Source organism: Cantharellus anzutake (genome assembly GCF_015039405.1).
Source record: "Cantharellus anzutake strain C23 chromosome Unknown EI90scaffold_23, whole genome shotgun sequence".
Taxonomy (NCBI): Eukaryota; Fungi; Basidiomycota; class Agaricomycetes; order Cantharellales; family Hydnaceae; genus Cantharellus; species Cantharellus anzutake.
In genome coordinates, this window is record NW_024066973.1 from 434,242 (window position 1) to 458,528 (window position 24,287).

Here is a 24,287-nt window from a genome sequence, read left to right on the forward strand (position 1 = left end):
CTGAGGGTCAAGGGTTTGACTCAATGGTGTTTCCCAAAGGAGGAATGAAGGGCCAAGGCCCAAGGAGGAAGGAAGGAGGTTGGGAGTGGGGAATGGCTAGCTGACTGAATAGAAAGGAAGTAGCAGCCCAAATAGGAATGAGGGAGAATAGCGGAATTGAATGGATTAATGCAATAGTTGCAAGGTCCGAGGTAAGTCCGGAAAGTCCGAACTCGGAAGTTAAACTCCGGAATATTGGCAAAGGTAATTAAATGGAATGAGCTAACCAATACAATGGGTATAAGCGGAGGTGGGGTCAAAGTCCGAGGTCGGAGCTAAGACCGGAGGTTCCGGAGACAGAGACGTGAACGGGATCCCGGAGCGGAGGTCTGGAGTCGGGAGCATAGGTTTTGCGTACTCGTCTGGAAGGTGTCGAAGTTGGGGTCGGACCCGGAATGTTCCGGAGTCGGACCGAAGGTGGTGTCCGAGCCGGAGGTGGGATAACCTCTTGGGAGTCGGCAAGGAGAAGGTGACGGAAGGGAAGTAGGGCTCCGGAAGTCGGAGTTCGGAGTTCCGGGAGCCCGGAGCGGAGGTCGGGATTGTATGGATATGACAGTATTGACATCTAAATCTTGGTGGCCCACTTGCTCACTTGTCCACTTGCCACAGCTTCCCAACTATGATCACCTTCCCCCATCCCTGCCCATGCATCATCGATGTCTTTCTCTGCCTCATCGATCAGTGCTTCAAGATCAGTGAATGTCACATTGTCCCATCCTTCCCACTCCACCTCTGGGTTGAGAGGTTGTTTCTCCTTGTCATTGATGCCCACAATTTCGAGTGGAGGATTGGGGCCAATATCACTAGTAGGCCATACATCGACCCTGGGCGGAAATGCTAGATCTGGACAGTGCAGTTCAAGTAACTCATTGTCAAATTTCTGGTTTTCAGTGGTGATGGCAACATCAACTTGGCGTTCTGTCTGAAGCCTTTTTCGATGCTTGTCACTTTGTCTCTGCTCAGCCGTTGCAGCATTGCTCTTCCTCTTCTGGCTCCCTGCTGACCTCAGAGCCCTCTCCTCTCGCTGGCAATGGGTTGGCTCAAAGTAGTCTTTCAGCACAAGAAGAACAACGATTGCCGAAATGTCCGGATTTCATGCAGCTCTTCCAAACTGCTGAGTCAATGTGTTTAAGTTATCTGGTGGACCAAACTGAATCAAACGGGTCACATTTGCTAGATCATGGCCCTGTTTAATCTCATTCAGATATACAACACAAGAGATACAACAAGAATTCAAACCAGTCCCAATGCTTCTGTACTCGTAAGTCCAATGAGTTTCCCTTCCTTAAATGAGTTGACTACCTGCAACTTATGTCTGTCCGACATCCCAGAGTGAACCCAAACAACTTTTTCTTGGAGGGATGCGCAAACTCATGACCTGAGGAAGTTGGCACTCCACTCGGCGTTGCTCTGGGATTCACAGTACATGAGAAATGGGATTGGAGGGGGATTGGATTCTTTTAGGCCAAGTGGGACAAGGAACCCAAGGTCACTGCATGATTCTTTGCTGTGTTGCATTTGGTGGACACAGTAATGGAGGTTTGGGCGGTCATTGGAGTGATGCATCCATTTGGTCATCTTGCCACTGTAAGCGTTATACCAAGGGTCCAAGCCAATTTCTGACAATAATTTTCTGCACATGTGAGTGTCCAATGTGGCGGAAGTTAGATACCATTGGCACCTATTCTGGAGGCATGAGTAAAGCCATGTTAGGTTTTTATATGCTGCTCAGAATGACAGCCACTGAACAGCACAGTGCGCTTCATCCACAATGATATGGTTAATTTTGTCAACAAATGCATCGCTCATCCACAGAGGTCTAAGCAAATTCCCTCGCAGTAAATTGGGTCCTAGAATGACAAACTGATATACTCCATTCCTGATCTCCTGCTCGATGAATAACATAACGGCATAACCAATAATTGATAAATACATGCCTTAACGGTTTCCTTGTTTATCATCATCACTTCCAGTGCTATTGCAGTGAGTCCTAGATCCTTAGCACTTTGCACATGTTGATCCGCCAGTTTTCTCAGTGGTACAATGATAAAAGAGACTCCCAGGTTTTCTTTTTCAAAGAGGGCTGGAAGGAAAAAAGTGTAGGTTTTCCCTGTCCCTGTTGCAGCTGTTGATACTAAATTCTGCTTTGGCTTGCAGGGCAGGGACTCGGCAATCTCAGCTTGGAACCAGCAAGCATGTCGGTTCCAAGCCACTTCACTTTGATTCCTTATATGCTTGGTGGAAGGTGTCCCCACATCCATTGCACGGTCCGCAGGCAAGTTCATAGTGTGAAAGATGGTGAAGGGGCACAAAGGGTGCAGGGGGCACTTCTGAGAGATTCCTTTTTGAGACCCAAGTTGTTTCAGGGTTTGCCAGTGGGCATCGCCACTGCCAAAGTGAACCAGTCATCGTAGCGAAGTGTCGTGCACTGGGTTTTCGGAGTAGATGATCGGACATGAATTCCTTAACCCTGTTACATGTGACTAATTATTTATATTGAAACTGTATTAAGCCCATTGAATGAAGTTCATTGATTGCAGATTCCCCTGGAAAACGTGATTTTTGAATTGTAATACAAAGGGAACTTAGTTGTTTTCTAACATTGTGCAGTGCATGTCCATGAAGCAGAGATGGCTGGGTTCAAGTCTGGAGACGTCCTGAGAATTCACTTTCAATTCAAACATTCTGTCTGGGACATCTGTAATTCAAACTGAAGTCACATGTCTGTTGCTATCCACTTCTGTAGCTGTGTGCATCCTAGAAATTGCAGAATCATGAGTTGGAGTAATAATACGAAATAAAGAGGAATTTTAGAGGAATTTATTGCAAAAAACCCGATGGAAAATGGCTGAGAACTGATGGAGAAATGTCCAATTCTCGGTTCACTCAACACTGCACAGGAGTGACATGCATGGGAAATGACATGCAAGGTCAAAGCTCAGTGCTTCTCAGATGTCGAAAAAATACGAGAAAATATGTAAAGTTTACTTTGAAGACATGTATTGCAGTGCACAAACTTTGAGGACATTTGAACTACTATTCAGCGAGATAGGGGAAATGCATGATATATTCCCCACTCCTCCCATACTATCTTGCTCATTTTTCCACTGTTTTGAATGAGACCAGCTGCGTTGGAAAGCTAAGGTGTAGTATAGTTGAATGGTGTAAGGTTAGCACGGTTATGGGGAGCGGTTGAGGCTTCCAACACAATTTTGGGTTTCCAGGCCACTTTCTTATTGTTCTGTCTTTTGTAATTTCTTTTATTAGTGTTTTCCATTTCTTAAAGCCAATTGAAATGTTCTTGAAGCTACCATGGCATATTATCTCTGTTTGTTTCTACAGGGAAAAGTTCATGCACGACAAAATAACTATTTTTATGGATTTTATGCTGTAGCCTACAAAGCACACAGGCCTAGTCCTTCCACTGTTTTCACATCCATTTCCCACTCACATTACTCGCTCTTTCCAATTTTCTTCTATTTTTCCGAAACCATTTTCAGTTCCCAAGCAGGATTCTCATGCATAACATAACTTTCAACTTCTTACCCCATGATCTCCACAACTATGCCTTTAAAACAAACCTTCTTATGCTCGATCGATAGAGCGGGATTATTTCTCCTATCATGAAAATCTTTGTGCTGAATGGACCAATATTAGTAGAGATTCTTGCATGTAGTCCATTCAACACCATGCTGAATCTCACGTGGACTTGACAGCACCTGTCAAGAACCACTGGGCCAATTTGAATAAAATTGAGCTTGCTGGAAAGCTGAAGGGGAGGAGAGGTTATTGGTGCTCAAAAAAAGGCATAAAAGGGGACGGTTTGGTTTCGTGTCGACCTTCTTTCATATCAGGCTGCTCCAGCAGTATTTCCCCCATATATCCCCCATTTCTTCATCGATTTCCACATAATTTGTATCATTAGAAAGCTGTCATCAAAACGAATCGAAGTAGACTGTAGCGGAGAGATTCAGTGCAGCCATTGTGGAAATTGTCAACTTTATTCATTGTGTGGCCATCAATCGGCATAATTTGTGAATATATTGACAAACCTGCCATTGATTTCTCTCAAACTTGGTACTATAAGAAAAGTATACTCCACAGGCACTCACAATATTCTTTCATATTTTTAAGACTCCTGAGAGACTCTGGATGTTGACCTTTCCCTTTTCCTGTGCAATCCATGTTTGGTGAATATTCATGACAACACATGTTAGAACTTGAATGTGGTAATATATATGCTTACATGTGACATAACATGTGTGTTCTTCCTAGCTATGAAGTTATAAATTTCCTCTTACCCAGAGCTTGTATGTACTTTTAAGTGATGGAAAGAGGAGAATCTTCCAAATCGGTGGAGATTTGACAGAGATGCCAGCCTCTCAAGCAACCCATAGTGTGTGGGAAAGGGGCTTGCACATACCAGTGATAATGGTTATCTACAATGGCTCGTAAAATCTCAAAAATCTTTAAAATCCCTTTGAAAACACCACAGCAAAGTATAATTCCATAAATGCTCAAAATCATTGAGAAACATTGCCCATTCCCCCACCTCAGCCCCTAATTTCAATAATTTTGATTTATCTTTTCCATTTTCCTGTCTACTATTTATGTAAATAGCCATATGTACAACTTCCCCTAACATCGCAGAGCACATAGTTATCAGGATGTCCTCAGATTTTCCCACAGTCCATTTTTGGCAGCAAGCCACATCACCAGGACGTCCCAGGACATCCACATTGAAATAGGCTGTTTAGGCCCTATTTGAAGCGTAAAAAACACCCCTTGATAGGGTGGGTTAACTGGCTGACTAGCCTGCCGAGTTAAGGCACCTAATCCACCCACTCAACACTTCAAATCGACTCACAGTTTCCGGATTTGGATCAAGGTGAAGAGGAGATGAGAGTATGGCGAGCCTGCCTTCATTTGCAGTTGAGACACCAAAGTTTTAGAAGCTTAACGTGAAGGTTGTGCTGAAAATTGGTACATAGCCAGGTGGACATGCAGAAAGAGAAGCAGGAAAATGAGCAGCTGGCCAAGAACGAAAGTGCATAGTAAGTGCACTGTAGGAGTGGGTTAAAGTTTCCCAGGATGGCATGCATTCCTTTTCTCCAGCTGCAGATAAAGCAGAGGCATAAATTCATGCCAATTATAGTGCTTTGACCTTTCTACAAGTCGATCTAGGTAGGTGGGATTCGGAGGCTATTGTATTAGGACGTCATGATGCATGGATCAAAACCAAATACAAAATGTTTACGACAGATAGTAGCCAGGTGTCAGGGCATGCTGCTCCACTTGCACCACTCTCTCTCTCTTCTTTCTTCCTTTCTTCCCTTCTTCTTTTCCTTCTTTCCTCCTTTCTCTCTCTCTATCTTTATACAGATGACTCCCTCTTTGCATCTGTAGTGCAGATGTGCCCAATGCTGGACACCCCATGCAGGTACCGCACTGCCAGATGCACCACGCATTCCCACTTGTATCTCTCTCTCCTAACACCCAGGATCACCTGCAGAACCACCTACGAAGGTTCAGCCCCATCCAAGGCTGATGTGGCACCTCCATGTGACCTGATCCTGCCTGTATACCAGGCTACAATTGTGATGAGGGTTCCCCTCAAACTGGATGGCTGAGCTTGCAGCGCCTTCAGCACTGCGCTGCAAGCTTGGACATCCAGTTTGGGAGGAACCCTCTAACAAACCATACTGCAATTTCAAATTAAATATGCCATCTTCATTTGTATGCAGAGTGTTTAGTTCAGGCAATGGTCTATTTGTTGCAGTAAATAAACTCCATACCCAATCCAAGAATCTGAGCCATATCCACAGATTGAAATGAGCATTCAGTGTCAGGGATCACTTGTCAGTCCAAGTCAAGTATTGTCAGGGACACGTCTGGGGTAGAGGAGGCCTGGGTGAGACACCCAACACTAGAAGTCTCGCAGGGTGCAGAGCGGGCGTGCATACTGGTGGGCCCGGCTCAGGAGGCAGTCCCTGGCCACTTAGACTGAAGTGGAAAAGGGTGTTATTATTATTAAAAGGGAATGCTATGCTACTTACCTGAAGTGGAAAAGGGTGAGAAGAAGGTTACTTCTTCGGTTCTGTCATATCCATACTCGGCCATCGACTTCCACTACCTCCGAGCTCTCCGGACTACCTCTGCTCCTTCCTCACTAACCTCAGAGCTCCCGTATTCCGCAACCACCTCTGCTTCTCTTCGATGGTCACCACCCCCTCTTTTCAATATATTACCTATGCCTCCCTAAGTATGGAGCCCCAAAGGTTTCCGGACAGCTCCGACATCCGCTAGCGCACTCCCGCCTCTGCTGGGCAATTCACTTGCTTGCCCTGCAAGCCCACCTTCGGGCCTATCCCTCCTTTCTGTTTCTGGGTTATCACCTGCCATTCCGCTAACCCTGTAACCTGACTTGTCGGTAATATTCAATCGGCTAATGTTTAACTCCGTTAGCTCTGCTCCACTCGGCCCTGCCATTTACGGGCCAGCCCTCGTTGTAACTATATATACTCAACTTGTACATAGGTTACACCTCAGTAATAAAATCGACTAGAGTTTACCCCCTTTTAGTTTTGGTTGCCAGTTAGTAAGTTAGGGCATGGACGTGTTACTTGGCACAGCGCTCCTGGCATAAGTTGCTGAGGCTGAAGCCCTCCGCCACGGAGACCTTCCTTCGTCTCGATCTGGTCTCTGACAATAGGTCAGAACCTGTGGTACATCCGAAAGGAGATAGGGAGGGTGTCATATCCATCCCCAGCCATCGACTTCCACTCCCTCCGATCCCTCCAGTCTACCTCCGCTCCTTCTTCACTAACCTTGGAGCTCCCGTATTCCGTAATCACCTCAGTACCTCTCGATGGTCACCACCCCTCTTTTCAATTTATTACCTATGCCTCCCTAAGTACGGAGCCCTGAAGACTTCCAGACAGCTCTGATGTCTGCTAGTGCACTCCCACCTCCACTGGGCAATACACTCGCTTGCCCTGCAAGCCCATCTTCAGGCCTATCCCTCCTTTCCGTTTCTGGGTTATCGCCTACCATTCCGTTAACCCCGTAACCCGACTCATCGGTAATATTCAATCAGCTAATGTCTAATCCCGTTAGCTCCACTCCGCTCGGCTCTGCCATTTGCGGATCTGCCCCTGTTGTAACTATATATATACTCAACTTGTACATAGGTTACACCTCAGTGTCAGAGATGGGATTTATTGTCAAAGACTGGATTATTGTCGGAGTCGGAGGTGATGCAGAGGTCTGTTGGAGCGTGCGCGCGGATATGTGGGCGGAAATATGCAGTGCGTCCGGAAGCGCTGTTCAAGGTTAGCAGAGTGGGATCGCAGCCTCAGCGACTCAGGTGGAGCGCTGTGCCCTGAGCTTGACGTTTGGGGGAGATCCCGTATTTACAGACTGACACTCACAGCGGACTTCAAACAAGACTTGCGGGCAGAGCGGACCTGTAGGAGGAGCGCGGACTCCGCAAGCACGGACTCAGAGGGGGGGAAGCCCCCTTTGCAGAAGGAGAGACTCAGACCAGACAGGGGGGGTACTCTAGTTGATTTCAGACTGAGGTCCCCGAAAGTATTTACAAAGTATAAGTAGGTAAGGGAAATCAAAAGAGGGACCGGTCGGTCCGGTGCGGAAATAAGCGGGGACTTGTCAAACTAAACCAAGGACAAGAACCTGGGAAATGGGAAGCAAGGAATGAATAAGGTCAAAGCGGATCAAGTACCAATATTGACAGATTAAATGAATGAATTAGCACACAGATCAAATGCCAATATTGGGGTGAACATAATAGGCACTCGGCAAGGAATGAATGTTATGTTGCCAAGTGACAAAAATGGCCAGAGGACAAAAGCAGAGGTCAGCGCGCGGCGCCGATACAAGTCCGCAAATAAGCGGGGTCGGTGCGGTGCTGACACAAGTCCACGAACAGAGGTTGATCTGCCAGCACTGTCACACAAGGACAGCATGAAGGCCAACAGAGGTACAGAGGGGAGTGGGAGTGTTGACCTGACCAGAGGTGTCAAGGGCAACCAGAAGTGGCCAGAGGGTGCAGAGATGGCCAGAGGGTGCAGAGTGGGCAGAGGGTGCAGAATGCACGGAAGCGGGGCATGGCTGTGACCACATAGCGGGAAGCAATGAGTGAGGTCCAGATGGAGACAAGGCAGGCATAGGAACTGGAGGGACTGAATGCCGGGAGCGCCAAGGGCTCAGGAACTGGAGGTAAGGTCAGGATGCCGGCAGGGGGCCAGACATCGGGTTGGGGGCTGGTTAGGATGGGTTTCGGGTTGGCAGATTCGCCTATCGGCATTGGTTCGCTGCTGACGGAGCCCCGGGATTTGTCAGTCGTGACACTCAGTAATAAAATCGACTAGAGTTTACCCCTTTCAGTTCTGGTTGCCAGTTTAGTAAGTTAGGGCACAGATGTGTTACTTGGCACAGCGCTCCTGGCACAAGTCGCTGAGGCCGAAGCCCTCCGTCATGGAGACACTCCCTCGTCTCAACCTGGTCTCTGACAGAGGGGCATGAGGATGAGGTGAAGTGGGATGATGACTAACTGGCTAGAATGGGAAGAAGCAGCAGTCCAAATAAGGATGAGGGGAAAACGCAAAAGATACATTACAAGTGGCGAAAGTGCTGAGTATGATCTGTGGAGCTTGGAGGTTACAGAGGTTACAGAGGTGGGGTTGAAAGTCTGAGGGATATTGGCAATGGTGTTTACATAGTATCAGGTCACCAATGCAATGGACTTAAGCTGAGGTGGAGTCAAAGTCCGAGGTTGGAACTATGATGGAATCTCGGAGCGAAGGTACAAGCGGTGTCCGAGTACAGGGTAAGGGACAGCAGCGGAAGGTCGTAACTTGGTGGAGGTTTGGCAGAAGAGGGTCAGAGGGAAGAGAGGAGTGGGGTGAGGAGTGGAGGAGAGGAAAGGTGTCAGGTCCGAAGGTGAGTATCAGAGCGGACAGGAGAAGGGTAGGAGAGTGACGGAAGGGTGGAGGAGTCGTGAGGGGTAAGAGGAGGAGTACGAGCAGGAGGGTGGCGAGAGGAGTGGTGTTTGGTCCGAGGTGAGTATCGGAGCAGATGAGGATAAGGTAGGAGAAGGATGGAAGGGTGGAGGTGGCATGAGGGGTAAGAGGAGGAGTGGTGTCAGGTCTGAAGGTGAATATCGGAACAGACGGCGGTAGGGTAGGACTCCAGAGGTGGTGAAGATGGGGGTCCAGGAGTCGGATCGGGATCAGGTATGTACGGATATGACAGCTAGACTCACCATGTCCACAGAGAAGGTTAAGGCTGTTCAGGACTGGCCTGAGCCCCGTAAGGTTAAGGATGTCCAGTCCTTCCTCGGCTTCACAAACTTCTATCAGCATTTCATCCACAAGTATTCTGACATTGTAGTACCCTTGACATGGCTCATGTGTAAGGATACCCCATGGCTCTTCTCCAATGAATGTCGCTCCACTTTCCATCTTCTTAAAGATGCCTTCACCTCCGCCCCCATCCTTACTCATTGGGTGCCTGACACTCCGCTCATCGTGGAGACAGATGCTTCCGATTATGCAGTATCAGGGATCCTCTCTGTTAGAACCGGGCGGAAACAGACGACTCCGGAGTGGAATCGGAGACTTAGTGTGGAGGGACCTTGGCCTCAGCGACTCAAGCGGAGCGCTGTGCCATTGCTGTTTGTCCATTTGGTCCTTAATTTCACAGTAGGTGAGCAGGAAGTCTCTAGGGGGCATTTCAGGTCAATTTCGGACTAAACCAAAACGAGTATGTACAAGCGCCGATATATAATGGAAGGGGCAAAAGCACAAGGAAAACAAAGGGTAACCGAATCGGAACGAAGACGTCCGAACGGGAACAAAGGGTAGAAGGAGCGGAGCGGTACCGAAGGTCATAAGGCAGGACCTGTGATACGTCCGAAAGGAGGTAGGGAGGGCGAGGCCCAGAGGGGCAGGAGGATGAGGGGAAGTGGGGATGATGACTAACTGGCTAGAATAGGAAGAAGCAGTAGTCCAAATAGGGATGAGGGGAAAACGCGAGAAATACATTACAAGTGGTGAGAGTGCCGAAGGTGATCCGCGAAGCTCGGGGGTTGCGGAGCTTATGGAGGTTACGGAGGTGGGGTTGAAAGTCCGAGGGATATTGGCAATGGTGTTTACATAGTATGAGGTCACCAATGCAATGGACTAAGACCGAGGTGGAGTCAAAGTCTGAGGTAGGGACTATGACGGAGGCTCGGAGCAAGGTACGAGCGGTGTCCGAGTGCGAAATACGGGACAGCGGTGGAAGGTCGTAACTTGGTGGAAGGGTGGCGGAGGAGTAACGGAGGGAGGAGGGAGGGGAAAGGTAAGGGAGAAGGAGTGGCGGAAAGGAGAGTAGTCAGGTCCAAAGGTGAGTATCGGAGCGGACGGGGGAAGCGTAGGAGGATGACGGGAGGGTGGAGGGAGGGGCGGTGTTCGATCCTAGGTGAGTATTGGAGTGGACGGAGATAGGGTCGGAGAGGTAAGGAGGAGGTGTGTTGCCAGGACCGAAGGTGAGTATCGGAATGGCAGCGGTAGGTTATGACTCTGGAGGTGAAGAGGGTGGAGGTCTGGAAGTCGGGTCGGGGTCAGGTATGCACGGATATGACACTCTCCATCCATTGTTCTGACGGTGAGATATGCCCTGTCACTTTTCACTCACATGCATTGTCCCTGCCGGAGTTGAATTATGACACCCACGATAAGGAGCTCCTCACTATACATGAGGCATTTAAGGGCTGGCATGATTATTTAGAAGGATCTGGAGATCCAATCGACGTTGTCACTGATCACAAGAACCTTGAATACTTTTCCACTATGAAGCTCCTGACACAGTGCCAAGCCCATTGGGCTGAGTTTCTATCACAATTCAACATGATAGTCTGCTTCCACCCTGGAAAACTTGGTGCCAATGATGCGTTGACTAGATGTTGTAAGCGTGCTAGGGATGTACCCCAGCAGGAAACAAGAAAAGAAAAAGGGGGGTGAAGAAAATCTTACTACCAGTAAGGCCGCACACAGTCCTGGTGCAAGTGCACAATACTAATAAATTCTCTTAAACTCAGAACTCACCCTGATCCTTCTTGGACAGTCGTCAGGGAGTCAAACTAAGCTCTTTAAACGTGTGGAAGGGTTGCTCAACACCACAGTCTTTGTAGCACAGAGGAGGGGTCCAACAACTGTAAGTACAATGCAAACTGGGTGTATATATAGAAAAAAAGAGAAATCAGAACAAAAAAACAAGGAAAATAGCCGATGGATGGTGGCAATGGAAAAAGGAAGAATGTTGAGAACTCAGCTAAGAAACAATAAGGCAAAAAAAATGTCCACAAGGTAACAATAAAATCAATAATTGAGGCCCATAAGGTCAATATCAACTATCAATCTCGCTTCTCCACCGCATATCCGTCATCCTAACTCCCGTCCCGTCATTTGATCCTCTTCTTTGGATCCATCGCTGTCCTTAGAGCTCAAAATCGTGTGAATTGGTGGAAAATTGGTGGAGATATGGGGGATATGGGGGATATGGTGGATAACCGTGAAATTTGGGGAAGTGGCAATATGAGTCCTGAGAAAAAAAGCATGGAAAAAATTGGAAAAAAATGTGGAAATGTACCGTGGGCATTGTGAATGTGTCGGAGGCTTGAGGGTGCTCGTTGGAGCCTCGAAAAACGTGGTTCTGGCCTTGTTTGTGTGGTACTTGCTGTGCCCTCCTACAATGTTGGGATGTCTATCCCAAAGAAGGGGATATGGACTATGCTTGCATCAATCTGCAGAACTTCAGGCCCGTGTTTTCATTGGAATTTCTCACATCATCCCTACGAGCTACCTATCTGGCTGCTTCCATTATTGAAGCTAGTTCCATGGTCGATACAGAGACACTGCCCATGGACATCATCTCTGCACTCCCCTTGGATACTTTTGTATCATCACATCACTCCTCTCCCATACCTCCTGACTCTCGTTGGTCACTAGATGCTGAAGGCCTGTTGAGGCTGGATCACCGCATCTATGTTCCCAACCTGAATGATCTCCGACTTTGGATCTTGCGTAATAAACACGATCATCTGCTTTCAGGCCACTTTGGCCAGAATCGGATGCTAGATCTGATTTGTTGAGATTACACCTGGCCCAGAATCCGCACCTTCGTCAAGAACTATGTCTCATCTTGTACATTGTGCGCCTGTGCCAAGGTCCCTTGCCACAAGCCTTTCAGCTTGTTGAAACAACTCCCCATCCCCAAATGTCCTTGGAACTCCATATCCATGGATGTCATAGAACAACTCCCCTCCTCCGGTTTCACTTCCATGCTGGTCATTGTGGATCATTTATCGAAGCAATGCGTCTTTGTCCCCACTTACAATACCATCACCTCACCGGAGCTGGCAAAGTTGTTCCTTCTCCACATGTTTTCCAAACATGGAGTCCCTTCCCATATCACCTCTGATAGGGGTCCGGAGTTCGTTTCACACTTCTTCCATTTGCTTGGTAAAGCCCTTGACATCCACCTCCACTTCACCTCTGGTTATCACCCAGAAGGAGACGGACAAACAGAGTGTATGAACCAGACACTAGAACAGTACTTGCGTATCTATTGCAATTATCAGCAGGATAATTGGGCTGAACTCTTGCCCCTTGCAGAGTTCGCCTACAATAATGCTCCTAGCGCAACCACTGGCATCTCTCCCTTCTTCACCAACAAGGGCTACCATCTGAACCTCTCCATCAATTCCTCCATGAGGAGATGCACCAAGCCCAGATCCGTTATCAGGGTCCGGCAGATGCTAGGCACATCCCAGCTCCTGATTTCGAGGTCGGTACTTTGGTCTATGTCAAGGCCAAGTACTTCCACTCCACCAGACCCTTGAGGAGTTGTCCAAGAAGAATCTTGGCCCCTCCAAGATCATTGCCTGCATGGGTAGTCACTCCATCACGCTCTGCCTCCCTGAGTCCATGAGAGCCATTCACCTGGTCTTCCATGTGTCTCAAATCAAACCAGCCACTCCTAACGTCATCCCAACCCGCAACCAACCTCCACCTCTGCCGATTGTGATCGACGGACAACCTGAGTTCGAGATTGGCGAAATCCTTGACTCAAAGATTGATTGCTGTAGATGGGGTTGTAACCTCATCTACACTGTGCATTGGTTAGGTTATGAGGGGACTGACAAGGAATACCCTTTGCTCTTGGCTTCGGAACTTGATCATGCTCCTGATCTCGTTGCGGCCTTCCATGCCTGCTATCCACACAAGCCTGGGCCTGAGTATTAGGTTTGATAAAAAAAATTTTTCTCTTCTCCACTACCTCTCCTCCTCCAGCACCAACAATCCTCCTGTCTGCAGTCACCTCCCTTAGCCTCTCTCGTAGGTCTTACAGCCTTCAGGGGTTCAGGCCTAAGAAGGGGATACTGTCATATCCACACCAACTCCACCTAACCTCTGCCCTACTCCACCACCATTCCAGTCCACCTCCGGTCTGTCCTCCCCCCACACCTCCACCATACCCTCTGGTATACCTCCAGTTCACCTCCACCTCCGATCTCTGGTACCTTCTCCGGTACCTCTTATCCTCACCTTAAACGTTTATTAATATTTCTAACCTACCCAATATTACTATGGACTTCCTAGGACCTTCACCACCCCCACAAAGGTTTTCCCACTCTCCAATAGCTGTTGCTAATTCCACCCTTCACCTACCCACTCCACAATGCTTGATAAGGCGATTCTCTCACAAGCTCACCAACCCAGCAAGTGTGTTAGAATGGGCGGATTCGGACGACTCCGGAGCGGAATCGGAGACTTAGCATGGAAGGACCTCGGCCTCAGCGACTCAGGCGGAGTGCTGTGCCATTGCTGGTTGTCCTAGGGGTCCCTAATTTCGGATCTAGCAGAGGGAAAGTCTCTTGGGGGGAATTCATGTCGATTTCGGACTGAGGTTACAAGTTACTAGGTACATTGTATATAAGGAGGGGTCCGGAATCAAAAGGAACAAGGGTAGGACGAAAGGAGACAAAGGGAGATGGAAAGAGGAACAACACTGAGGGTCAAGTGTTTGACTCAATGGTGTTTCCCAAAGGAGGAATGAAGGGCCAAGGCCCAAGGAGGAAGGAAGGAGGTTGGGAGTGGGGAATGGCTAGCTGACTGAATAGAAAGGAAGCAGCAGCCCAAATAGGAATGAGGGGGAATAGCAGAATTGAAATGGACAATGCAATAGTTGCAAGGTCCGGAGTAAGTCCGGAAAGTCCGAACTTGGAGGTTAAACTCCGGAATATTGGCAAACATAATTAAATGGAATGAGCTAACCAATACAATGGGTATAAGCGGAGGTAGGGTCAAAGTCTGAGGTCAGAGCTAAGACCGGAGATTCCGGAGATGGAGACGCAAACGGGATTCCAGAGCGGAGGTCCGGAGTCAGGAGCATAGGTTTTGCGTACTCATCTGGAAGGTGTCGAGGTTGGGGTCGGACCCGGAATGTTCCGGAGTCGGACCGAAGGTGGTGTCCGAGCCGGAGGTGGGATAACCTCTTGGGAGTCGGCAAGGAGAAAGTGATGGAAGGGAAGTAGGGCTCCGGAAGTCGGAGTTCGGAGTTCCAGGAGCCCGGAGCGGAGGTTGGGATTGTATGGATATGACAAAGTGGGTAAGTCCCTCTTGGGTTTTCCCCTTTGTTCCAATTTGTCTTGTATTATGTATATAAGTCATGTACTGTAGTTGATGGCACCTCAGTGCAAAATTGACAAACGACTATCCCCCCGAGTTCACACCCCTTGTTCTGAAGTTAAGGACCAGACTCTTAAGCGCTACCGAATGTAGGCACAGTGCTCCTCTCCAAGTCGCTGAGGCCATGGTCCTCCCACCCATTCTCTACCTCTGGCCTCCCTTCCAGGGAAAGGTCCAGGAACACTGCCCCTCTGTAAGGGATTAACCTTACTTCACTATAATTCTGATTATAGTGATATTTATATTATGTTGCATCGCTATAATTCCCATTATAGTGATGTGGTTATTTCTTTATTTATTTGTGCCAAGATATGTAATTTACATATATATACCTCGGAGTAGTTGTAAAGGCCCGGTAGCCTTTTACCTCTACCCCGTTGAATATACAGCACATTAAAGCTTATATTTAGACGGACTACCTGAGGCCTGAGGTGAACGGGGGAACGGAACGTACCGTCCCCAAAATAGTAAGCAAACCTTTCACCCTCCTCACTGTGTCCCTGACAGGATACATATCTTGATTATCTGTGCACAGGGAAACTTGGACCAAATAATATCATAATTCCAAGACTCCTCCAACGACTTCTTTAACATTTATCTAGCCTGTATTCCCTTGGAATTTCACTGAGACTAGCCCACATGTGAGCATCTGCAAAGTTCAAATAGTCATGTGACTCCTGTCATGCCCGATAATCAGAATCTCCCTTAATATCTCCACAACCACTGGACTGATTAGGGTGAAATTCTACACTGAGTCTTTGGGTATTTTTCGACCCCAAGATCGCCCTCTGCCATCGACTTTTGACCTTGTTCCCATGGTCACAGTCAAGTGCATGGACTTTGCACATGAGGACTACTCAGCTTCAATTTCTCCACCAATTCTCCACCAATTCCTTTGTGGAAAAGCTCGTTCAGTTCGTATGAAAACCCTCATGCCTTTTCCCTAATAATGTACAAGGGTGGGAGCCCAATTTGATGTATTTTCTGCATAAGGTTCCATGAAATTGAGCACACCCATTATGCACTCCTACTGTTATAGGAATGGAGTCTCTTGCAACTGTGTCGACTGAACGTCAACCACAGCGGGTCCTCCTTGTCCACATCCTCCCATCTCTTTCTTACATTCTCCCCATTCCCCCCTTCTTATACACTCACTCCATGCTAAGCTTTCCCTTATTGGGTTTTGGTGCTGGCCGGATTATTTATTCCATTTCGCAAGACTTCTTGCGATCATTCATATTCAATAGTTAGTGTCACGTTCATGTATGGCTACAGCTGAGAAAGACGGAACTCAATGAATAACACACTCTCACCTTCTGTGCAACAACTGTAAACCTCCTTGTGCCTGTTGGAGTGCAGCGCGTGTTCCGGAGGTTTCTGACCAGGTGACTTTCACCTGACCTGTAAATGAATACTTTTCCCTTTTCTATTATCGCGGAATTATCCACTACCGACTATACGGACATACCCGCTCTTTCTATTCATTTCCTTTTTCCTCAGTTCTCCACGCTATTCAGCTTGAGACTGAGGTCAGTACTTTCTTTCATTCTAATTTCCCTTCATATCTAAATGTGTATTATCTTTAGTTAAACTACGCTAGGTAATGTTAACAAGTTCTCCACGCTATTCAGCTTGAGACTGAGTTAAACTACGCTAGTATTTTCACAGTGCCAACATTGTAACGTCTGTGTAAGGTTGTATATGTCTCGGTCACCATCTATATGGGTCATCCCTACCGAGGTTGACGACTCTAGCCATGGATCGTCGAGTTCGCACATGACTCAACTCAGGTATGCACGAACACCTTCTGTTACGACTCACGTCGCTTGCCCAGGTACCGGGCTCTCGTCTGTCTCACCACATGGTGAGAATCTGGTTAACTCTATGGACAGATTAGTATTTGATACAAGCCTGTTCCCTTCGTCGCCGGTACGCTCTCGCAAGTGCCAAGTAGCCGCCGATCCCACCACATGTCATTCAACCTATGAACGACTAACCCCTCTGTCACCGGTACGCTCATATGAGCGCCAAGTACCCATTGACACGAACACAGACCGTTCACCAAACGAACAATCTTATACCCCATTGCTGGTATGCCCATCTGGGTGCCAAGTATCCATCAACCCAGCCTCAAGTAGCTCCCTCAAGGAGCTGGAATCCCATTCGTTGCCGGTACGCCCATCTGGGTGCCAAGTACCCATCAACCCAATCTCAGGAAGCTCCCTCAAGGAGCTGTTATATCACTCGCTACCGGTATGCTCCCTCGAGCACCAAGTACCCGCTAGCCTCTTGTCCTCGACTGGTCCAGTTTTGGATATCCCCTTTACTTGTGATCCTATACATCCGCATACGGTATGCTCACATAACGAGCGCCAAGTATCCGTTGCAGCAGGCTCACATTCACTGTGAGGTCCCAGCTTTCTGTCAAAAGCTCTAAGGCTATCGGACAATACTCATTACATGACTAGGCCACCCTACATACATGAGGTCGACGATTCCAAGTCATCTATAAGGACGGAAAGAAATGGATTACCCATAACCCATTTCTTTAACACCTACAGCATCAGATGCATCCATGCTACAGGTGTGAGGGAAGGTGTGAGGGAAGGTGTGAGGGGACACATGTGCTCATGCAAGTTGCTCTGATAACCTAGTTGTGACTAAAGCCAGGGGAAAGGAATGTCCCCATCTTAGAGTCAGCTATATACATGTAGAGTCTGGCAATAAGGAAACCAAATGGATTGCCAATGTTAGAATGGGGTGAGAGTGGATGATCCTGGAGTGGAACTGGAGACTTAGCAAGGAGGGACCTTGGCCTCAGCAACTCAAGGGGAGTGCTGTGCCATTGCTGTTTGTCCATTTGGTCCTTCAGAAGTGGTGAGCAGGAAGTCTCTAGGGGGCATGTCTAGTCAATTTTAGACTGAGGGTCTAATTGAGTATGTACAAGCGCCTGTATATAATGGGGAGACAAACATACAAGGAAATCAAAGGGGGTCCAAATTGGAACAAAGGCATCCAAATGGAAACAAAGGGAATTACAGAAGCAGAGCGGTACCAAAGGTCATGGGTTAGACTCTATGGTACATCTGAAAGGAGGTAGGGAGGGCAAAGCCCAGAGGGGCAGGAGGATGAGGTGAAGTGGGGTTTGATGACTAACTGGCCAAATGGAAAGAAGCAGTAGTCCATAGGGATGAGGGGAAAGTGCGAAAGATACAGTACAAGCAGCAAAAGTGCCAAGAGCAGTCCATGAAGCTCAGAGGTTGCAGAGCTTACAGAGGTTACAGAGGCAGAGTTGGAAGTCCAAAGAATATTGGCAATGGTGTTTACATGGAATGAGGTCACCAATGCAGTGGACTTAAGCCAAGGTGGAGTCAAAGTCCAAGGTCGGAACCATGATGGAATCTTGGAGCGAAGGTACAAGTGGTGTCCAAGTACTGGGTATGGGATGGTGGTGGGAGGTTGTAGCTTGGTGGAGGTTGGCGGAAGAGGGATGGAGGTGAGGAGTGAGGAGAGGAGTGAGGAGAGGAGTGAGGAGAGGAGTGAGGAGAGGAGCAAGGAGAGGAGTAATGTGAGGATGGTGTCAGGACTCTGGAGGTAGGTATCAGAGTGGACAGGGGTAGGGTAGGAGAGGGATGGAAGAGAGGAGTGAGGAGATGTCAGGGATCGCTTGTCAGTCCGAGTCGAATATCGCCCGAAAACCTAGTCGTAGACAAAGCTGAGGTTCCAACCCTCAGTGGCACATAGAGCTATATACATGAGTGACATCAATCAATCAGAAGAGATAGGATCAAAGGAACTAAACAGTGATCCGATAGAAAACGAAGTGAATAGAAATGAAGGAACACTCGGATCAAAGGGGCAGAGTTGGATCAGGAGAAGGTGAGGGATTTACGATATATGAGGGCCAATGCGGCTACATGTGGTGATATAGTCTTACACAATATTGATAGGGTAACAGAGAACCGCTTACACTATGTCCCCTGACAGGAGAGGAATGAGGAGAGGATGGTGTCAGGACTCCAGAGGTGGTGAAGTGGAGGGTCCGGGAGTTGGATCGGGATCAGGGGTGTATGGATATGACAGCCAATAGAATCACATGATCATAGAATGTTCCAGAACAATGCAAGAGATGATCCGGGCCACTGGGGCTGAGTAGACAGGGATTGCCAGCATACTTCCCACATGCATATGTGCAGCTGGCATAGGGTCCAGGGTCATTGTTGATCCCTGACAGATGTCATATCCATACACCTCTGGACCTCTGCTCCTGTTCCTGGACCTCCATCCCCTCCTCCAGAACTCCACATCCTCCACCTCCTCCCCCTGTTGGTTGTTGAGAGCCCACTCTACCTCTGGCTCCAACACAACGTCCAACACTACCCCCAGTCCAACTCCATTTTACTCCAGGTCCAATCCCAACCTTGTACCTTCCAGACCAGAGCTTGTGATGCTCCTGTCAGGGACAGCTCCGAAAGCAGCGAGGTCCCTGCGCACGGGACTCAGTGGGACGGATAGCAGCTGTGTGTAGTGGCGATCCCATCGCGGGGTGAGCGTCCCTGGCCACTTAGGCTGAAGTGGGAAGTTGAGAAGAAGGCTGCTTCTTCTGTTCCCACCCCAGGCGCTATTATATACATGCGGTCAGGGTCACGTGGAGGAGGCCACGTCATCTCCACGCACAGCCACACCTCCCTGGGTGTCTCCGCGGGAGATCCTGGAGGTGGCCGCTCAGTAGGCAGGAGTGTGCGCGGCGCGTGTGGCAATCAGGGAAACAGGGTTAGGTATGTAGTGGTACATGGAGAAAAGGGAAATTGACCATAGAATAGAAGAGAGAAAAGGGAAAAAGTGAGGAAGTGGGGCTGATAGTGGGGGTCGCGGAGTAGGGCAGTACGGCGTGGGGCGTGGCACAGGGTCAGGCGGGTGTGCCCTGACAGCTTGTCACGACCCGGCGTTCCCCGGGGCCAGACGACCTCCTCCCTGACCTTCTCCCACGCCTGAACACTCCCCGCACACTCCGCTCGCCGCCCGTCGCCGTCTAACCACTTCCCGCCACCTCTCCACAACACCTTTCCTCCTTGTCGTTGAACGACCTAGCGGCGCAGAGCACCGCGACCCATTGTTCCATGTTTCGCCGCACCTTGTTATCTCGCGGCGAAGGTCACGCTTGACCTTCGCTGTCTTGAGCACGTGCTCTTTGTTTGTTTTCCTGTTTCTTTTCTCCGCCCGCAATCTCCGCGAGATCTGGCGACTTATTCCTTATTCAGTTCCCTAGCGCTTATATACGGCTTGTAACTAATGCCTGTACTGTAGTTCGAAATCAACTAGAATTACCCCCTAGAGCTTACCTCTGTCCCCGCGAGACCTCTGACCTTCTAAGTATCAGGACCGCATCGAGAACGAGGCGCAACGCTCCTCCTAGAGTCGTTGAAGCCGAAATCCCAGCTCACTCGCCTAAGTAGCCTCGGCCTCGAGATCGGTGGGGTTTATTCCTCGCTAAAGCTCGGTCGGGTGTAGGACGCCTTTACCACTAGCGGGCAACACTCGGTCGCCTACGGCTACCCTCGGCGAACCTTCGTACGGTTCTGACACAGCTCCACACCTCCGGCCCCGGACTCCTGTACTGGAACCCCATCGCACCTCCACCTCTGGAACTCCAGTCACATCTCTGCCTTTGACCTCCTCCTCCATCTTATCTCCTTGTATTCCTTATTGCATTTCATTTATTACATCTTGCCAATATTCTGGACTTAGACTTCTGACTCCAGACCTCTGGAACTTACTCCGGACCCTGCAGTCTCTACTGTATGGTGTCATTTAATCCTCTTGTTGCCTCTTCCTTATTTAGATAGCTGCTTCCTTTCCATATTAGTCAGCTCCACTCCTTCTCCTCTTGGCCTTGCCCTTTTGGGAAGCACCATAGAGTTCCAACCCTTGACCCTTGGGGTTGTTCCCTCATCCAGTCCCCCTTTGTCTCCTTCCAGTTCCCTTTGTCCTCTGACTCCACTCCTGTATTATTATATACACTCTGTACATAGTTTCCTGTACCCCTAGTCTGAAATTGATGACTAGAGAACCAGAATTGACTGGATTGTCCCCCCAAGCCCCCTGCTAACCCGAAATTAAGGACCACCTTAGACAACAAAGCAATGGCACAGTGCTCCACTAGAGTCGCTGAGGCCAAGGTCCCTCCTTTCCTGAGTTCCTTCTCCACTTCCGGACAATTACATGCTCTTCTAACAACAGAAGGGGGTCGTTCATATAAAGATAGGGGGGAGGCAAAGGAAAGAAGGAAAGGAAGAAAGAACAAAAGAAAAGGAAAAGGAAAAGGAAGGAGAGGGGGGAGTGGTGTGGCATGGCATGGTGTGCCCTGACACCAATTGCCTTTGGAACTCCATCTCCATGGATTTCATTGAACAGCTTCCCTCCCCTTCCAGATTCACTTCCATCCTGGCCATCATGGACCACATGTGTTCTCCAAGCATGGTGTAGGAGAAATAATGGTCACCCTATGAAACCTCATTATGGAAATATGACAGAAAATTACAAAACCCCCATACAACAAGAAACCAGTCAATAGGACAGGATGTTCGGGAGAATTTATAGCAAATACTAAAGCAAGAACAAGGCCAATTGGGGAAGATTTGACCATAAAACCAATCTGTAAACCTCCATGGAAACCAATTTCCCACATCCACACACATAGGCGAGGCTGAACGTACTGCAGAACAAAGATTGTGGAAGAACCAATGCAAAGCCTGATGTTGTATTTATAATAAGTGTTAGATCTGGCAGATTCGGACAACTCCAGAAGGGAATAAGAGACTTAGTGTGGAAGGACCTCAGCCTCAGCAACTCAGGCGGAGCGCTGTGCCATTGCTGGTTGTCCTGGGGGTCCCTAATTTTGGATCTAGCAAAGGAAAGTCTCTTGGGGGGAAATCAAGTTGATTTCGGACTGAGGCTACAAGTTACTATGTACATTGTATATAAGGAGGGGTCCAGAAGCAAAAGGAGCAAGGGTACTCTGAAAGCAGACAAAGGGAGCTGGAAGGAGGAACAACACCGAGGGTCAGGGGTTTGACTCAATGGTGTTTCCCAAAGGAGGAGTGAAGGGCCAAGGCCCAAGGAGGAAGGAAGGAGGATGGGAGTGGGGAATGGCCAGCTGACTGAATAGAAAGGAAGCAGCAGCCCAAATAGGAATGAGGGAGAATAGCAGAATTGAATGGATTAATGCAATAGTTGCAAGGTCCAAAGTAAGTCTGGAAAGTCCGAACTCGGAAGTTAAACTCCGGAATATTGGCAAAGGTAATTAAATGGAATGAGCTAACCAATACAATGGGTATAAGCAGAGGTGGGGTCAAAGTCCGAGGTCGGAGCTAAGACTGAAGGTTCTGGAGACGGAGATGTGAACAGGATTCCGGAGTGGAGGTCCGGAGTCGGGAGCATAGGTGTTGCATGCTTGTCTGGAAGGTGTTGAGGTTGAGGTTGGACCCGGAATGTTCCAGAGTCAGACTGAAGGTGGTGTCAGAGCCGGAGGTGGGATAACCTCTTGGAAGTCAGCAAGGAGAAGGTGATGGAAGGGAAGTAGGGCTCTGGAGTCAGTTTCAGAGTTCCAGGAGCCTGGAGCGGAGGTTGGGATTGTATGGATATGACAATAAGGAATGTAGATGCCTTTGAAATAAACCCAATGAAATTAGACAATGGAGAAATAGCCAAAATTCACTGGAAATGGAGACAATGTTCAAAAACAAAGTGCAAAGGACAAGCAGTAATGACCAAGACGAGTTTAATAGCTTATTGGAAAGGGAGGGATCTATTCTCAATTCACGCAAACTTTCATAGCAAGAGGGTCACACATCATGGAGATATTCACAAATGGATAATGCAGTATTAAAGTCATAGCTCAGGGAAAAGTCGATGATCATAAGAAGTCCATATTGGAAACACCTAATGAAATTTACATGAAAAATATAATAAATTAGGCTCTAGAATCACGCAAAGTTTCAAGCCAATCGGCCCAGCCATTGTGAAGTTGCACTAGTAATGGGAATATAGTATTCCACACTATGTCAAGCACATGTGAGAGTGGTGATGCAATGGGAACTGACCATGGGAACTGAGATCTGCACTTCAGGAGATTGCAAAGACCAATTTCTGCCCAAATATGGAAGTCTCTGGTCAAAACAAAGCATGGAGAATGCAAAAAGCACTTTAGAACACCACAGAACAATCTGTAATAAATCATGAGAGCCCATATTAAGGTTACAAATGCCCACACATACAATAAACCCAAAATAATTAGTCACAGATGTCGCCTGCACACAAATGAGCATGAGAACAACACATGTGATTGTGTCAGGGACAGCTCCGAAAGTGGTGAGGTCCTGGTATAGCGCCTGGTGCTGGGGACCTGATGAGACGAGAGGCAGCTGTACATAGCAGTGGTCCTGTCATGGGGTGAGCATCCCTGACCACTTAGTCTGAAGTGGGAAAGTGAGAAGAAGGCTGCTTCTTCTGTTCCCACCCCAGGTGCTTTATATACATGTGGCTGTGGTCATGTGGGAGAAGCCACATCATTTCCGCACACAGCCACACCTCTCTGGGTGTCTCCACAGGAGATCCCAAGGGTATCCACTGTGGGGCAGTGTCAGAGTACAGCCCGGTTAAGTCCGGACTGCTTACACACAACTGATGACACACCTGCCCCATACCCGCACAGCCTGATCATCATCCCCGGACTGGCACAGACATTTGTTATATTTCCTTCTGCAGAGCGGCCCCGCTTCGCCAGGTATACTGGCTTTATCATTCCCTGGGTAGCAAGTGAGGAAGATAACTTTCTTCTCTCACTTCCCCTCGCTGCTCAGCTGGAATCCCTATCACAATCCGCTTTGCGAGGTTCCCCCATTGAGACTGACCCTGTCCCCCTCGGCCTCAGCTCCAGCAAAGGCTTGGGATCCCTCGACTTAGAGTCCGAGCAGCTCGGTACCTTGACAGGCAGGACACATGTGTCAGAACTGTGCAAAGCTTTGCCGATGATAGCCATCAGTGACCAAACCTTGGCCGCTAACAATACAGGCATCCTACTCATGACTAGCTTTAGCAAGGATCAACCTTGCCGATCTCAAGGCTGAGGCTACTTAGGTGAGCAGGCCAAGATTTTGGCTTCAACAACTCAGGGAGGAGTGTTGCACCTCATTCTCAATGCAGTCCCGATACTTCAGAAGGTGGAGGTCTTATGGGGAACAGAGGTAAGCTTAGGGGGGGAATTCTAGTTGATTTAAAACTACAGTACAAGCAATAGTTACAAGCTGTATATAAGTGCTAGGGAACTGAATAGAAAATAAGTTGCCAGATCTCATGGAGATTGCAGGTGGAGAAAAGAAAAAGGAAAACAAACAAGAAGCATGTGGTTAAGACAGCAAAGGTCAAACATGACCTTTGCCATGAGATAACAAGGTGTGTGTTAGAATTGGCGGACTCGGACGACTCCGGAATGGA

At 48.4% G+C, this 24,287-nt stretch overlaps 1 protein-coding gene across 1 annotated transcript; it reads right to left on the bottom strand.

The window, feature by feature from the left end:
• Positions 1–295: 295 nt before the first annotated feature.
• Positions 296–1,365, bottom strand: EI90DRAFT_3123554 (uncharacterized protein; the record flags this gene model as incomplete). Its single annotated transcript, XM_039063629.1, has 3 exons — positions 296–604; positions 632–1,063; positions 1,279–1,365. The coding sequence occupies 3 exons, from the start codon at positions 1,363–1,365 to the stop codon at positions 296–298; spliced, it is 828 nt and encodes a 275-aa protein (XP_038916110.1).
• Between the last annotated feature and the right edge of the window lie 22,922 nt (positions 1,366–24,287).